This window comes from Aythya ferina, assembly GCF_964211825.1.
Source record: "Aythya ferina genome assembly, chromosome: 9".
NCBI classification, from domain to species: domain Eukaryota; kingdom Metazoa; phylum Chordata; class Aves; order Anseriformes; family Anatidae; genus Aythya; species Aythya ferina.
Window position 1 is genome coordinate 20,085,955 of NC_140305.1, and position 17,733 is coordinate 20,103,687.

The following is a 17,733-nucleotide window of genomic DNA, read 5'->3' on the forward strand; positions in this document are numbered from 1 at the left end:
ATTAAAGCAAAACTGCTTTATTGGACACCAATGTGTCTCAGAAATATAAATAAAACCAATACATAATAAAATTATTTCAATTTAATTTTTCATTTCCCCTATTCTGTGTGAAAACCAGCAAAATTGCTACAGAATTACAAAGACACTACAGCATGATAAAAATCTGGCTTACCTCTGCTACATAAAAATGGACTGATTTGAAGATAATATGCGTTGCCTGTGAGTTTATTATATTTAGTTCTGTCTTTTGTGCAATGTTTGCATCCAGCAGTCATGAACTGACAGCCTCTCTCCTTGCTCTCTGACAGGACAAGTGCAGAGAAGGCACAGTTGGTAACTGGGTTCTCAGTACAGAGAACCTTTCTGAGAGGATCCAGCAGCTGACTTTGGAGCTGACTTCACCCAACTCTGAATCTCATTGCTTGGCCCCCAGCAAAAGCTGTGCATCTGCTCCCATGGGGAGATCCCCACAGGGAGGGACCAGGGAAGCACCTCCCTGGAAAACTGTTTCCATGTATTGAAAATCTAACCACTAAAAGAGAAAATCTTATCCGGGTAATTTCAATCTGGAGAGCGAATAAATCAGCCTACACTCACACACACACACACGCACACACACAAAAAAAATCCCTGTATGTGTATGTACACATACAAATATGTTAGCTACTAAAAATACGGGTGTGCTTAGCAGCTGAACAGCCCTATTCTGTTTGGAGTATTTTTAAATACAATTCCCTAAGCTTAGTCCACATCATTAATGCCATGCAAAGTGAGGCTACCGTGTAGCTTCAAAGCACAATCTTTTTGCAGAAGAGTAGACATCTGCTGCATTCATTTTACTGCAGAAATTTGTATAGAAAGAAATGAAATAGAGAGACATGGGGGGGGGGAGGGAAGAGGGAGATTTTTAATTTTTTTTTTTTTTCTTCAGTGCACAGGAAAGAGTTCTACCTTTACATTAACCCAGTTTAGAGAAACCTAGCATCTAAACACATTTTGATGAACCACTTTCGTACCAACAGAAGTGGACCTGGGAGCAATTGTGAGTGCAAGCTGGCTGGTGATCTAAGCAGGACACTATGCAGCAGGTAAGGATTGCAAAGAGCAGTGACTTTTTTGTCTCCCCAGTGAGCAGGACAAGGCTCATGAGCTGAGCCTCGCTCTTCTTCCCTTTCTCCTCTACACAATAGCCTGTCCCTTAAACCTGTCTCCTTAAACCATAAGACGTTCAGGTCAGACTGCTCCCCATCCCATGCTTGCAAGTGCCTTGGGGAGAGCTCAGCTGGGGCATCCCATTGCAGCTACAACACAATTATAACTGCTCCCACTGCAGCTACAACACAGTTATAACTGCTCTGTGGTTATAGCTGCAGTGGTAGGGCTTCTACTCTGCTGCCATTGAAGTCACCTCCTGTTGATGTCATTAAGATTTTAATGCTAAGGATGTAGCTGTTACTTAGCCAAAGCAGATATATGCTTATCAAAGTATCTCAGCTACTGTGCTTAGAGCCCCTGACAGACTGCTATTGTTCTGCTGATTACAAACCGAAAAGCAAGAGGGAAGCCACTGCAGCTGCCCAAGCATAAAGGGGAATTTTCTCAGCAATACACTGATGGGACATTCTTCCATCGCTTTTCCCCACAGATCATTTGTCACTCAGCTACGTTGCACAACTCTGCAGTAGCTGTGGTTTCCAAAAACAACATTCCAGAAGACTGCATCACCCTGGATAAGAAGGCAAAAATGAGTGTGTTTTTTTTTTTTTTCTCAGCCCTGAAATTTACTGTACAAAAGCAAGAAGGTGACGATCATTGATATATTTCAGAATCACATAATGTAATCAGAAGTCTACAAAACATATGGGAAGGTAAAATTAAGGTTGCTTTTCAAGAGACGGCATAGATAGATTGCCCTCAAATTCACTTGCTGCTGCAGCCCAGGAAAGGATAATCTGTTCTCCCTGCCAGGGCACACAGACCAGGTAGTCGTGGCAGCAGCTGCACCAAGGAAGGAGGCAGGTCAAACATTAGGGAACAAACCCTGCTGATGAAACCAGCAAAGCACTGACACAGATCATCTGGGCATTATGGATTTTCCACTACAACAGGGTTTCAAGGACACTATGGACAAACGACTGCTAGGAACAATGTAAATACAGTCACCTCCTTTGGAGCCAACAGAGGGACCAGATGCCTTCAATATATTAATGCTACTTCACAAAATCATCACATCTTTGGTTCACTTCCTTGCTGAATTTCTATTCCCTCACTTTTTTTGGTTACCCTGAGAACATCTGCAAATGAGCACCACATCCCAGAAACGCCAGGCTCACAAAGAAACTCTGCTAATGTGGAGTTCAACCTATTGCAACCACCAGGGGCTCAGGGAAAGCAGGATAGAGAAGTTCTAATTGCTTTGAATGTTTTGACATCAGCAAGATACTTTTAAAAATAATTCATTTAGAAGAAAGATATTTGCCACTATGCTGTGACTATGATTGATATACAATAATCAATCCCTTGGATTATTTTGCCTCCTCGAGAACAATTGCAGCTCAATCATTTGCCAGACAATAGATGATGTAATTTCTCTTAAATCAACACAATGTTGAGATTCAGAGTTGGTTTTAACCTGACTGAAAATCTTTTAGAACCACAAAACTGACAATGCAAATATTCCAAGTTCAGAAATTTGAGGTGGAGACAAAATAATAGAAGGAAACAACAACAAAAAAAACTTCACAAGAAACTACTACTCCTTGCAACACAACCACCACTCCAGCTCTAACAAGCAAAATGTTAAGCTGAAGTATACCATTACCACAAAATTATTACCCCAAAGTTAATAATATTTATTGAATTAACATTTTTTAAATATTATACATAACCATTTAATTTCTTTATTATCCTGCCCCTACAGGGATACTCAGTTTTACAGGTCTTTTACTAGGACTCTTTACAGACAGATTTTCTAAACAGGTCAGTGAGCTAGTTAAGAAGGATGAGAAATACTGTAACCCTGGTGATTACTATGTGATATTTAGTTGCAATATTTTAAATTAGAGAAAAGGCAATACACTCATATTAGAGCTCTCACAAACAGAAAGAAGCATTAATGCCCACCACTTTGCTTCACTACCACTTTCTGTGCTAAAGTCTCCAGTGCCTGCTTTAGAATAAGATGCACCCCACGTCTTTAAAATGAAATGAAAATTAAAGTGATGTTGTTTGAAGACTAATCTTTTGAGGCAAAACAAAAACTGCATCTTATTGTAAGTAATATAATTTATTTATACTTGATATCATTTGAAAAAGTGATGACACCAACTGCTCAAGCATGAAGCATTTTTAATTCTTCAGATGAAGTGACAGATGATTATCAAATAACACTTGCTTAGTATTTAAATGTTACCTAAAAAATCTGTTCCTTTCAAAATGCACAGGTAGCAAGCAGAAAGAAATTCTTTATGTTCTATATTTTCTCTGGTCTTCTTGGGTTTGGTGGATACCTGGGGTGACAGGCCACACAGTCATAGAAACTTAAGCAATCTGTCCATCCCATTGTATGCAACATTTTCTGCTATGTATTGCTCATTTCTTGCCAAGAAACTTACCAGTCACTGTTTTCATCACCTGGTGTTTATTCATCTCCTAACTCATTACTCTCCCTGACAGGCCCTTTCTTGCCCAATAATTTGCTCTCCCTTCCCCCCCCCTCCCCCCCCAACCTGGTACCATCTACAATTTTCTAAGCATCCAGTAAGATGGCCTTTAATTACTCAATCTGCTTTTTAAACATTTGCAGTTTGCTCAGGTGTGCCACCATAAGACAACAAAATTCAAACATCTGGCACACTAACTCCAAAATTAGGCACTGCAATCCAAATGGGGCTGTAACACAAACTGGATCACCCAGAGCGTGGAGAAGATGGAACAGGAAATACGATACAAGTCTAAAATTGCATCACAACTAGGAAAGCCTGGAAACTGCCTAAGTGTGTTAAACCCCAAGTTCAAAGATAAGCCACCTGGCCAAAACCCCATATCCTCATATTCAAGAGCGTCTGATTATTCTGTTTTTTTGTTGTTGTTCATTTGTGAGTTGTTGGTTTGTTTTAAATATCCTAAGGTCTGACACAGATCAGATAAAATGAAGTTCTTTCATTGGGAAAACCCTAATCACATGGGTTCTTCTGAGGCCTTTGGCATTTATTCAGATTTCTGGCATATTCCCCTGTTCTGCCAGATACCTCAAGAATCTGGATTTTTATTATTATTATTATTATTTTATTAGAAGGTTTTGGCAGACTGCCTTTTGTTTTGGCTTTTTTTTTTTTTTCTCCCCCTCCCCCCCCCATCAGAAAACTGCCATTTCACATCTATTTCACATCTGGGAACAAGGGAGCAAGGTTTCTCTTTACCAATGAGGCTACTCCCATAAGTAACTATAAACCATAATTGTTTGACTTCCAAATGAGTTCTAAGGAACTTCTCTCCTTCTTGACCAATGAGCACGAGATGACAGCACACGTGAGTGCAGAGAATCCAATTTACCGGAGATATGGTTTGTTTAATCCAATTTGTATTTAAAAATTGAATTAAGGTGTGGGTGCTAAAAACATATTTTTAGGCAAATATCTCCTTTTTCTTACAGGATAAATATATAATACCCTTTTTGCATGGTAGAATTGATGAGATTTTGGCTACAGAAAAAACATTCTTTGCATTTCTACAGATGCCAGAAATGTCTATCTTGATAACATCAAAGACAAGGATTGGCTCTATCTTTCATCTACATCCATCCATGTAGCTAGAATAATTTACAGGTCAGAGTTCTGATAAATAAAATATTTTAATATCTATCTATTAAGAAAAAAAGCACCCCTTTCTAGAAGAAAAATGCAAGTTAGTTTCCACTTTCAGCAAATATTTCCTTTGATCTTCATGCAGGCAGTGCCTGTGGTCTGGACTGAAAATTAACAGTAAGCGTAGGAGTAATATTTTCAACTTGCCTTTTCCAAAGTGAGACACAGTTGAATGGAATTGGGATTTTTTTTCTTCAATACAGTGTGGTTTTGTATATTCAATAAATGTCATCACTTGTCTGTAACCAGGTTACAGAGGTCATGATCTGTAAAACACCCAGAAACCTAAAAAACAAATCCAAAAATAATTCTTCCCCTTCCCCAAAAATCCATGAAAAAATGGCAGTCTGTGTTAAAAAAATAAACACATTATTAAAATATTTTCTCTCAGAATAAAGACTGGAAGATTGTTTAGAGAAATATTCAAAATTCTATTACTTCTGCTATGCTTCATTTTTAAAATGCTTTCTGTGACTGATTAAGTTCCTTTGACAGAAATGCTTATTTCAACACTTAATGTGTCAGATGAGAAATTCCTACGTATGGCAAACCTTCATCCTTTAGAAAAAATTTAGTAGTGGACCTTAATACTGTGCTACTATTAAAATCATAGTGATTGCGCTTGAAAAGGTCATGTTCATTTTCTAAGCTTTCCCTGTAGAAAACATACATTTCTACTGTATCTGCACTATAACTTTCAGACTGCATTCACTACCATTTGCTGAGCTGTGTGGATATAATCTTTCTTTTTGTTTACTTGTCAACAATATTAATGCTTTTCTATTTTCAACACTACTTTCTTCCTACTCTGAAGATATGTCAACAGGCAAAAAAGTACACTTAGTACTTGAATATGTAATGCAGTTTCATCCTTAGGCGTATTTGTCATCATGCAGAGGTTAAGAATTTACCCTTATTTCATAAATATTTAATCGCTGTTTTCTATATGGTAACTAAATTGTACACGGTACATTTCTCATTTTTAAGACAAAAGTAAAATTGATTATAAATAGGCACATGTGTTCTAGAAATATTTTCCAGCTGCTTCTTTCCCCACATTCTTTCCATGCTTCAAAGGACCCCAGAATTTGGTACTTGTAAACCAGGTAACCTCAGAAATGCTGGAAGGTCACTCTGGTAAAGAACAGTCATTGTAGGGTGCAAAGAAAACCAAAAACCATTAGTGTGATAGCTTATTTGTAGTGCTCCTCTATAAGCCTAAAAATATTTCACACAACCTAAGTCAGAAGTTTCCATTAATCACTGTCAGCAGCTAAAGCCAATTCCCCTAACACATCATTAATTTATGCAATGTACCCCACTTTGTTCAGGAACATGGTGTTTTTATTTATTTATTTCAGAAGTTTTTATTTATTTATTTATTTTAAATACTAGTTCAAGCTCAGATTTTTGCTATATTCCTTTACAACCTCACTATTTCACTGCTGGCAATACCATCCATAACCCAGAAATACCAACAGACTCTGGTTTGGCAAGGTCCTCATCTTTACTAGATCTTTATCAAATAACATTACAAGAAGTTGAACTCTTGGCAACATCCTTTGGATCTCTTGGGAATTTTAGCACTTCCCAATCAAAGGGTCCAGATAACTGACACACCATAATGCTTCAGGGCTATTTCTTGAACTGTGATACCACACAGAACATGATACTGGCATTCGGGCACAATGTCTTTTTTTGATATTTAAGATTGACACTTGCTGCAATTACCCTTTCTGCAAGATTCTGCTCCAGAGATGCACAGCCTCTCAAATTACTGACAGTCCTGCCACAGACCTGACTTTGTTCTCTTAACCAACTACTCCCCATAGCATTTCATTAAAGGGATATTTTGACTGAAAGCAATCCTGCCAAATACCTTTCTACTCATAAATTGGCTTGTCGTTCCACTTCTGGCTGTCTTTGCTGAATGACATGCAAATTTGGAGCTAATCCAATTAACAAGTGGAGCAATTAATATCACAACTATCTTCATGCTAACTTTTGGAGACAAAGGGTTAAACCTTTTCCGGTGACACAAGACCTAAACAGTATATTAACAATTCTTGCATTCATGCAGCCTTCTCCACCACCAAGTCTCTTCCAGCATCTTAAAAGCTGTGAGCTGGAGCCAGCCACTGTTTCCCACGGAGTCCCTCAGAGAACTCAAGATTTTTGCATCAAAACTCAGGTCAAGACCTATCTGTATGGACCAGGAATACTATCTTCATCTGCCTTAGGATGTAGCATGTGTTTAACAAGTTACAGTAACAATACAGTAACAAGAAAGGACAAGTTTAAGTCAACAGAGCTGAAATTCTTAGTTCTGTTGGTGTGGTCAGTTCTAAAAAAGAAAAAAAAAAAAAGTTGGGCAAACTTCTGCCACTTCTTAAAGTTTTACTATTTCAGCCCTTGAGAAGAGTTGAGGATCAGTTCATCAGTAGCCCAATGTGTTTAATACTGGAATTGTCCTATATTCTGAGAACAGTCCAAACCACAAAACAAGTTTTCTCCCACTAATTTTTCTGGAAGCTACCAAGCTTACCTTCAAGTAAAATAATAGTTGTGATAATTTTACATAAAAAAGATTTCTGATTATTGAAACATCTTTCCAGGGCAATTTTGTTCTTGCTTTGCTCCTACAATAAATGCTAGGGAAAAAAAATAGCTCCTTGTAGAGGAGAAACTGTGTCATTCCCACCTTTTAAAAGTAAGTCTTCCAGGATAAAAGCAGAACCAAGTAAAAGCTTTAGAAAAACAGTACTGTTTTACATCAGGGCTGAATTTAGCTCCAAATCTTTGGCTAAGACTTCCAAAGGTAGCAAAAGAAACCGAAAAAACAAGGACAACATAAGGTCACTACAATGGAAGAAAAATAACCGATAGTTTAGGGTTTTGTTTTTTTTTTTCTTCCCCAGATGCTCAAAAGTTCAGTAAAAATGCTAATTTTAACTATATGGTAAGAAACAAGGAATATAAGAAGGCAGTGGTTCAACAGAACAGTGTTTCAGCAGAGATAGAAGGACAAGCTCTTGAGAAAATCAGCAAAAACAAACAAAAAAGAATCATTAAACCAGTTGGCTGCCCTAACTGTGCCTCCAGTCACTTCTGCCCTTAGTTAAAGTATCAGTTCTATATAGGTTATTTTCCTAATTCATCCCAGCCAACATACAGTGTGTTCAAATGGTGAAATTTCTTGGTAAATATAGGAAAGATGCTTTTTGGGAGAGCACTTACTTCTGTCACAAATTCCAAGTCCTAAACTATCAGCACCACACCTAACAAATTACTACATCCCAGGATATGGATTTATGCTTGACCACTTGATGCCAGTTGACACACTTGTTAAAGTACTCGGTAGGTATCCAATGACCTATTGTATGTCCTGAAAGGCATTCCTGCTGACAATCAGTCTGCATTTCATCCCATTGCCAAAAGGGATAGGCAAAGTGTGGTTTATTTACTGTAGAGATGTTCTCTCACTTTCACATGTTCCTAGAACAAATAGTATGTCTGTACTTTTTAACATTAAATATTTGGGCTTGACTATTTCCTTTCATTCTGCCTGAATTTCCATTCAGGCCTGGAAATGCCAAACCCCATCTTAGTCTCACAGACAGTTGTGGGTGGGATCAGAAGTGAAACTGCTTGAAATCTCAGAAAGGTGGAAAAACAGTTTACGTTGGTCGTTCTGGGATTGCTCCCTACAGTGTTACATATAGTCAAGACTACACTGAGTTGCCCAGCGTATTCTTGCAAACCCCTATTAATGCAGTTTCCCTTGCTTTGTGGCTACAGTCATTCTCACCTTAAAACATCCAGAGATCTTCAATCATTTTCTAGCCATCATCTTCCTTCTATTAGAAAATGATATCTAAAAGGTATTTTGTACTCTTTCTTTGCCACAGATTATATAAACTTCAAAAGTATTTGAAAGCTTTTTCAAAGACTTCTGTGTGGTCTTCATCACACCCTTACTGTCATCATCATTGTGTAGCATCACGAGACTCCTGCAATACCACGTCTCCCCTCAGAGCTTAATAGGGGCATCAACCTACCTGTGGCCACATTGCAAGTCTCCTTTTTATTTCCTTGTGTCATCTTTGTTTAATCTGTGTGTTCTAGATATGATATGGCAAGCATCTGGATGCTTGTCTACTGGATTTGCATCTTGGCAATGCTTTTGAATATGTTATGCATCTCATGTAAAAATAAGATCTACATCAAAACTTAAAACAGTCATGTTCTGAAAAGACAGTACAGAAATCAGACAAACACACCTTTGGGTATAGAACACTTAGCACCAATGTAACAGAAAAATGAACTCCAGTTCATCGGCGGACAAATCCTGCTGCCTTTGCACAGTTAGTCCCCCAGGCTAGAACAGTACTATGACAGACCATAAGTCAGATCTTAATCATTTCATCCCCTTTTTCAGAGGTGCACGACTGGTAGGATCAGAGCACACCAACCGGGACATGCCATTTGATCTCTTCTATTTGCTAAAGCTTGAGGCTTAAAGGGAACCTTAGACCATTGGCTATGCCTCAGTAAATTCTTTTAACGCTGAGGCCAACCAAGAAAGAGCAGCTCACATGTACATTAGTCATCTTACCATCTAATACGGGAGGACCACATCCAAACTACTTATTGGGAATGGTCCCCAGCCTGCGCCACTTTCAGACCTGTGGCTAGGAACCAGTTGGATCAGCACTGTTTGTTAAGAGCCAGAGGCATGTTATTTTAACACAACATAGAAGATCACATACCAGTATTCAAATAATAGCATGGGAATACCCTCTGAGAACCAACCACAAATAAAACTGATTATACATATTTAAAACTAACTGGTTCTCATTTTACTTTCCAGATTGAGACATACAGATACAGATATGGCTGTCATGGCATGACATTTTATTCAGATCTAAAAACTGTGGATTCTTTATCCAATTTTCAGTATTTTTGTGGGATGCAGAATCTTGAACTATACCCACCAGTCTAGTGTGAGCCCAACAATATTTGGTGCAGAGAACAAAAATCAAATTCTACTCATCAAATTCCACTTATTTAATAAATTATACATTATTCTTTTACTGTATTGTATTGGAACATCTACTTAGTTGCTCATGCTTTCTGAATACAGCATAGGATTCACAACTAGGAGGGAATAGTAGAGAAATGCCAATGATAAAGAAACAGCAGAAGCAATACCTAACAATTTTTGGCTATATATTCAGAAAGAAACAGAACAATAGAACCTATTAGTCATTTGACAAACCTTCTATTATTTTGCCCAGGATGGATAACAGGTATTTTTATTTTTATTTTATTTTTTTTTTTAACCGCTACTTGCTCTATCTGAAAACTGGCAAAATGTTTACATTCTTCCTGACTTCTGGAACTCCACCAGTATACCAGTATATAAACACATCTCATTTTGGGAGTCTTTTTTGATTGGCCACAGAACACAAATTCAAAGCCTGTGAGTATCAAACAATTGATGTTTCTCATCACTGTCCAGAAACAGAGCAATGCCACTGTGCTGTCATCCATTAAAGAAAAAAAAAAAAAAAAGAAACTTTTGAAAACATTCTTACTGTCATTTTATATGGCTTTATCTCAGATACTTTAGTGGCTTTTATCAACTTTATACACTTCATAACTTCTGAACTCTATCAGTTGCTGTTAGTGTCGCTTTTTCTATTCGTCATAAACTGCTTTATTTCTAATTTCTGCTTTCACTTCAACACTGAGCCAGAAAAGGGGTTTTATTTATTTATTTATTTTTCTTGGTGTAGAGTCATGGATTTGGGGCTGTCTTGTGTACCTTTATTTCATAAGAACCCTCAATTTTCAGCCGGATTTTTCATGCTCTTACATCTTTGTGGAGATATCATCACATTCATCCTTTTTGCTGCGTATAAGGTTTGCCCCAGGTTTTAGTGGTTTTCCTTACAGGGCCCTTTTTTAGGAATAAATATCATCAGGTTTTTGTTGTGAAGATTTTATTTTTGTCTTCAGAATAACCTGATTAGTATCACTACTTACTGCTACCTATCTCCAGTGCTAAAAGTGACACCAGCTGAGCATTTGCATCACCTTTCTGCCATCTCAACTACTTTATTTACTGCCAGGCCATCACAAAACTGTTGATTACCTAAAACCAGACTAACACCTAGGACTATAGGCAAGTTTAGATGTGGCAATATCCTGTCAATGCCCCACCTTTAAAATAAAACTCTAATGCCAATTGCAAGCTTGAATTACTACCGAAAAGTTGACTCTTTCTGTACCTTTAGTATTTATGAAATATCCATCAACAATAACTCTAAATTCAAGCTATGTGAAAGTCCAAAGGAAAACTGGGTTCTCTGGAGCCCAGGATGTATTACATTTCCAAACAGCTCCAATCTCTTTAAGGAGAAGGATTCTGGTTTTGAGCACCTTTGAGCAGAAGTGTTGTTGGTGGGCACCCTGAAATCCAGATCAGAATTTTGAATTGTAAGACCTTCAATTTTTCAAGTCACTTAGAGGAAAGTGGACAATTATCGATTTTATGAGGCCCTTGGGAAAAGTTCAGAAATTGTGAGGTTATATTTGAAAATTGTTTGCAAACAGAAAAGGTGCCTTAAATTGCCTCTTCAGTTCACAGAAATAATAGGTTTCAGCAGAGTTAAGATGCTAGGAGTTTTAGAAGTGTCACTGGGAAAAAAATAATGGAAAGTGCTCAAAATGTTGGTACATCCTTGTAGCTTAGAGTGCAGTATATGCCTATTGTTACTTCTATGCACTAATTACAGTGAAAGGAAAAGGGCAACAATAAATAAAAACCAGATGGGGAAATGTCATCCAGTTAATCCAACTCTGTATCCTTCTAATTCACAGGAAACATTTTATTTCTGGGTCACAATGGCTAGTGCTACAGCACATTTTATATGCTGGGAGTTTTTACAGCAGAGGGAGTTCTTACATTACATCTTCTCCTGACATTTTCTGACACTGTTTTTTTTTGGTTTTTTTTTTTTTGTTTGTTTGTTTGGTTTTTTTTTTGTTTTTGTTTTTTTTTGTTTTTTTTTTTAAGTTATAATGTACATACATGCACGAGAATATAAAACTAGACCAGATTATTTACTTTGCAACTTAAGAAGTATCAAGTTCACATGGCCTGTTCATGATTCATATTGCTATATCTCCCATGAACACTCTAAGTGAGAGGAACAAAAAATTAACACAATCACATCACTAAAGTCTGCTCAGGACTCACAAGAGTACCGATCCAAAAATGCTCAGTAGCCAAGTTTCCTATAACCTTCACATTCTGTCTGTAGGACTTAGCAACCCAAAGAACTTCATCTTAATGTTATTTTGTTTTGTATGACATCAGCTCAGATTTGTAAATAAAAAAAAAAAAAAAAAAAAAAAAAAAACCTTTAAAAATACAATCCAGCCCATGCAGTATGTATAACACATCCAAACCCAATCATCATTGCTCAAACTCCAAATCTGGTTACTCCAAATCATTGCCCAAACTCCAAAACTGGTTACCAGGAAGCAAAGCTGTTGTGACAATGAGTGGGGTGATACCTGCAGAAGTACAGCCACCGCTACATCACATAATGCAGAGCATCATGCTCCTTCCACCTGCTCCTCCACTAATAAATCTGCCCACATTTTTTAGCCCATTTGAACTAGACTGTCTACAAAAGAGACAGGAGAAATTAAGAGTCCAACCCAGGTTTCATTCTCCACCATGCTACTACTGTTGGTTTCTCTGAAAGACCAACAGACTCCCACAAAAACCTGCAGATACAGAGAAAGGGAAGTCACGTCCCAAATGTTGCCCTGCAGCTTGCACAAGTCCCTGTAGACCATGTCTTAATGCTCCAGGGCTGGTGGTAATGACTTTTTGGACCATTAGCATTTATGTTTCTCCTGGCACACTGCTAAGAGCTTCCTGAAGGAGCAAGCCAGAAAAAGGGGTGGGGGTGGGAGGGCAATGTTTTGAAGTCAGGAACTCAGCCTAACCAGAATTTCGCAGATCAAGTAAAAGGCTCTAGTTTAGTTTTGCAACTTGATCTCTGATGAATCTCAAACATCTGTTGCAAAAATATGTCCATGTAAGTTGGGGTTGCTTCTTTGTTTTTCTTTTTTAATAAAGTTATTCGTATCACACGCATGCATCTTAGCACTGAAAAAGGCATATTAGAATGCAGGTATTAAGTAGGATTTTATGCAGTTCAAAAGATGCCTCTATCTGCCAATATATAATTAACTCAACATTGGCATTTTCAATTTAGCAAAACTACCAGGAGCGATAAGTATTTTGGGTGTCAGAGAACTGTTTTATACGTATACCCAAGGAAAACTACATACATACACCTAAATCAACATCACTCATCATAATATTGACAACAGCTATTTTAGAGCACCATTCTAGAATCTGAGAATTCATGGTCCTTTTGCAAACATTAAGGAGCAGAGGGTAATAAAACACCCACTGGAGTTAGCAGGAGATGGCAAGAGACTTGCTCAGGACAGACAGCAGCTCTATGCAAGCAGCAAAAGCAGATAACTTTTCACTCGTACTCACCAGAATGACTCACCTCCCTCTCAAAACTGTGCTAACAGTATGTACTGGGAGGAAAGAACACACATTCTGCTATACTACAGCAAATACTACATTTTCTTTACCTCCCTTTGGAAAAACAGAAAACAGAATATACTCTGGGAGTTTTGTATGGTGTTTTTAATTTTATACCTTCCTTAGAAGTAGTTAAGATTTACATGATAAAGGACTGAGGTGCCAAGGTTAATGAACTCCAGCCCAGAATTCCTGCTAAGCACTACCAACAAGAGAAACATATCTGAAATTATTTTGAGCATAGTAGATTCCTCATTTCATTTCTCCAAAACATTCCAATTCTTCTGTCCTCAAGCCTCATAAATTCTGTCCTTGGATCAAGCACAGCAAAACTGCAGATCCACTAGCTTGTGATCCAATAAAAATTAACCCCTATAACCACTTCCAAAATGACTTGCTCAGTCTCCAAATGCCCTTTTTGATGACAAGAGTAGATTATATTTAGCTCATGTTCCATTAAAAATTGACTGTCTTTAAACAAGGTGCTGTGTGTGTTTTGTTTTTTTTTTATTATTATTATTATTCTTTCTGTCTTCGGTTATATAAGACTTCACTGCTGTCTTCACTATGATAACACTCGAACAGTCCAAAAAAATACATTTCAGGTGTTCAACATGAAGGAGGTTGTGTGAGTTTAACCTTCCTTGGGATCCTTGTGAGCTTTTTGTATTTAATACTTGTTTTATCTGAAGCCTGTGGAGGTTCTAAAATATTAGAAGACACACTTTCTGAGAACTACCTTTCTAGTAGCCTGAAGATATAGCCTTGATGTTGGGCAACAAAGTTATTCTCTGTAATCCCCTTGATGTTGTAAATGAAAAAGAGGATGGAGCTAACACCATCTGAACTTTGGGCAAACCATTTGCTGAAAAGCACCATCAAAGAACCAAGCCCGGCCAAAAAAAAAAAAAAAAAAAAGGAAAAAAAACTTTAAAAAAGAAAAAAAGCCAAAGCATACACAAAATGAAATTGGTGCAAATTAACTTCATTGTATTTGGAGACTCATACAAAACAAAACCCACCACAGTCTATAAAGGAATGTCAGAGAAGACAAGGATTGAAGTTGTAGCTTCACAGTAGCCATCTTTTAACAGCTTTCCTTTTTCAACACTTTAACCTAAAAAAAAAAAACTTCCTATTGTTATGCCCCTATTCAACCTTCATTCGAAGTCATTCACTATGCATTAATTACCACTTTCTTCAATGCACCGGGAAGCTCCCAAACATGCTCCTGTTTTCAAAGAGGCACACTTCCATGCCTAAGCTTTTTATATGCAGAGCCTGCTGAATTTTTTTCCTCTGCATACTTTGAGATTCCCCTAAATTTTGCATACTGTAACTGTTCAGAAAGGGGGGAGGGGGCATGGAAAGACAAAAGGCTGATTTCATGCTTCCAGAACAGTTGTTTGCATCTCTTTCATTTTTCTTTCCAGCTGTGAGAGACAGCAGAAGGTTCTTTAGCAGGTGTCCTGCCTGCCCTATGGTAATTTTTAACTTTCCTTTACTTTCTTTTATGTCTGTTGCATTTGTAGAGACATTTTCTCTCCCCTCAGTGCCTTATTGCTATTTTTCCTTTTTTATTTCCTTTAAACAAAATATCTGAATTTCCTATATTATGTCATTCTGTTCAGCTGTGAACTCAGATTACAAAATTGAACAGGGGAGAAATGTTGAGAAGACCCAATACTTACAATTAAATATCAGCTGTTTCCTATTCGTTCCGCAGGCTTTCATCACTACTAATCTGCACAAGTACCACACAGACACAACAGACAACTTGACAGACAAAAACATCTCTGACACCAAAACTGAGTATACATATCCTTAATCTTAAATCAGATAACCTCTCTCCTGCTAGTCAGTGTCCCAGTCTCTACATGTCAGCAGTTGTAAGGACTCCCATGGGCTGAATGCAAAAATGAAATTAAACATTCACATAAGTCATTGCAAGGTTACACAAAAAGAAATGATTGACTTAAATGATCAAAAGTGTAATTTTCTATTATAAAGAAAAATCTCTCTTTTCCAAGGCAAAATTGATTTTGGTTGCCTCTACTGATTTTGATTTTATTTGCAAAGCCTGAACATGTGACAAAACATGACATAAATAAAAGAAAAGAAATAGGAGGTGAAGCGAAGCACAGAACTACAAACCATTTGAAGAAATTCAAACACCTCCATCAGAGGGAGATGTTTTCAGATTTTAAAGAAGAAATCCACTGCAATGCAAAGGCCTACATGTCTTCAGCATAGCATGTTCTGCTCTTATATTGCAAACATACAAGCAGATAATTTTAATACATTGCATTTGGATTAAAACCACATTTAATTGTAGATTTATTCTGCATATTTTACTCTAATATGTATAAACTAGACAACAGATGACTTAAAGTTAAGAAGGACCGTTATTGATTTTATCAAGGTTAAAAGGTCACTGCCATCTCCATAGCTTTATGGTCACGGTAGTTTGAATAATCACATCACAGTGTGAATGCTCCTGTCCTCATCCCTCAAAAAAGGCCTCATTCACTGAAAATCATACAGGTGATTTTTAACAGCTACTGATGCATTTTAATTATTTTCAGTATCATGCAAACTTGTATTGCTGCTTTTGCTGCTACAGTCAGTAGGTATTGTAGGATCAATAAAGCATCTACTTAAATTATTGTGAGGAGAGTAATACTGAAGATTTTTTCATTTAACTACCTCTCCCTTGGACTTATGCAATAATAAGAGTCTAGCAGTATATAAGTTTTCTGCAGCACAAATATTTTAAAGGGTAAGATTGATGATAAGTCTCTCCCATTTGAAGTTTTTTGATTTTGTTTTTTAAACCTTTTCAACATTTTAGCTTCTGGATTATTAATTCAAAAATCACATTAAGTTTCCAGTTTACTTATGTGATATTGTACAACTATAATCTGCTGCTTAAAAAGAATATATTTGCTACCTTCTTCCTGCAGGGAAAGTTGCATCCATGAAAGAATAAAACAGGAAGCAGGTGATAAGACAGGTCTGTGAAAAGTTCTTTCTGCTGAGGGGAGGAAAAAAAAGTTCCTGTTCAATCAGCAGTTCAAGTGAAAGGAAGCATCCATAGAAGAAAATATTTCTAAGATGGAAATATTTAGAACTATTTTTTAATTATGACTTTTTAATAATACCCAAATGGTAAAATAATAATAATAATAATCATCATCATCATCATCATCATTTCACTATGCTGCTGTGTTTGGTTTTGTTTTTTAATAATAATTTGGTACTAAAATTGGTATTTTTTTCCATTTTCATAAAGCATTTAAATGCATTTTGAAATGTAAAGCTTAGTTCTCCTACAGTAAAGTGCTGGAGATCCCCTTTTTCTTTATCTGGTTTTGCAAGTATGCCCAAAAGTTTTCATGTGATTTTGCTTCATGTACTACAAATGCATACCCACATCTAGCGCCTGGTTTTAAATTTAGAACTAGCAAAGCAGGGAGGACACATGGCCAAAGGTTTTCACAGCCCTCCTGCAGGATCAGACCCACTGGATGAACCCATGTCCCTTCTGCACACAATGCCAGGGACATCATTTCTCCCGAGTGCAGCTGTCTGAGCAAACGTGAAAGCTGCAGGGTTAATCCCTTGAAGACAGTTACATTTACAGGTCACGGCTTGCAAAATCACGATCTAGTTCTGTATCTGCTATCAGACTACGCAAATTATATTTTATAGCAAGCTCAACAGATTTAAAACAACAATGAGAACAGCCTCTTTGTTTCTCGATTACGCAGCACTCAGCACAATAGCATTCTGGTTCACAGCTAGGATTTCTAGGTGTTACAGAAACATAAACAATTTGTATTATTTCATAATTCTAGGATGTCTTCCATGTCTGAGGAAATCCCTGTGCTGCTAACTGACACACGGTGGAACACTGCACCAGGGAAGGAGCCTCTCTATAGTCCTGTTCCTTCTAGCTGGTCTCAGCATTAGATATTCTGACTCACATGGATCTTTAGTTTCATATAATGTGGCCATTTGGATGCACTCAAGAGCTGACTTTGCTGTTCATGTATTGTATTTTACAATCTTTCATAGTCTAGAGAATGCCACTGCTGGCTGAAGAATGAAAATTACTCGGCATGGGAGAGAAGGAACCCACACCGTTACACTATTCACCACTTCACCTCATTTGTTATATTCTCCCCTAATAGTTCAATCCCAAATAAAATTCCTCAAGGCAAGATA

At 37.3% G+C, this 17,733-nt stretch overlaps 1 protein-coding gene across 4 annotated transcripts in view; it reads right to left on the reverse strand.

The window, feature by feature from the left end:
• LOC311441202 (uncharacterized protein) overlaps positions 1-17,733 on the reverse strand; it is a 320,517-nt gene that overhangs the window by 191,575 nt on the left and 111,209 nt on the right. For all 4 annotated transcript variants that reach the window (XM_084528985.1, XM_084528986.1, XM_084528984.1 and 1 more), the window contains exon 3: positions 16,457-16,540. In XM_084528985.1, coding sequence (XP_084385111.1) covers positions 16,457-16,540 — 84 coding nt within the window. The remainder of the gene's footprint in view (positions 1-16,456; positions 16,541-17,733) is intronic.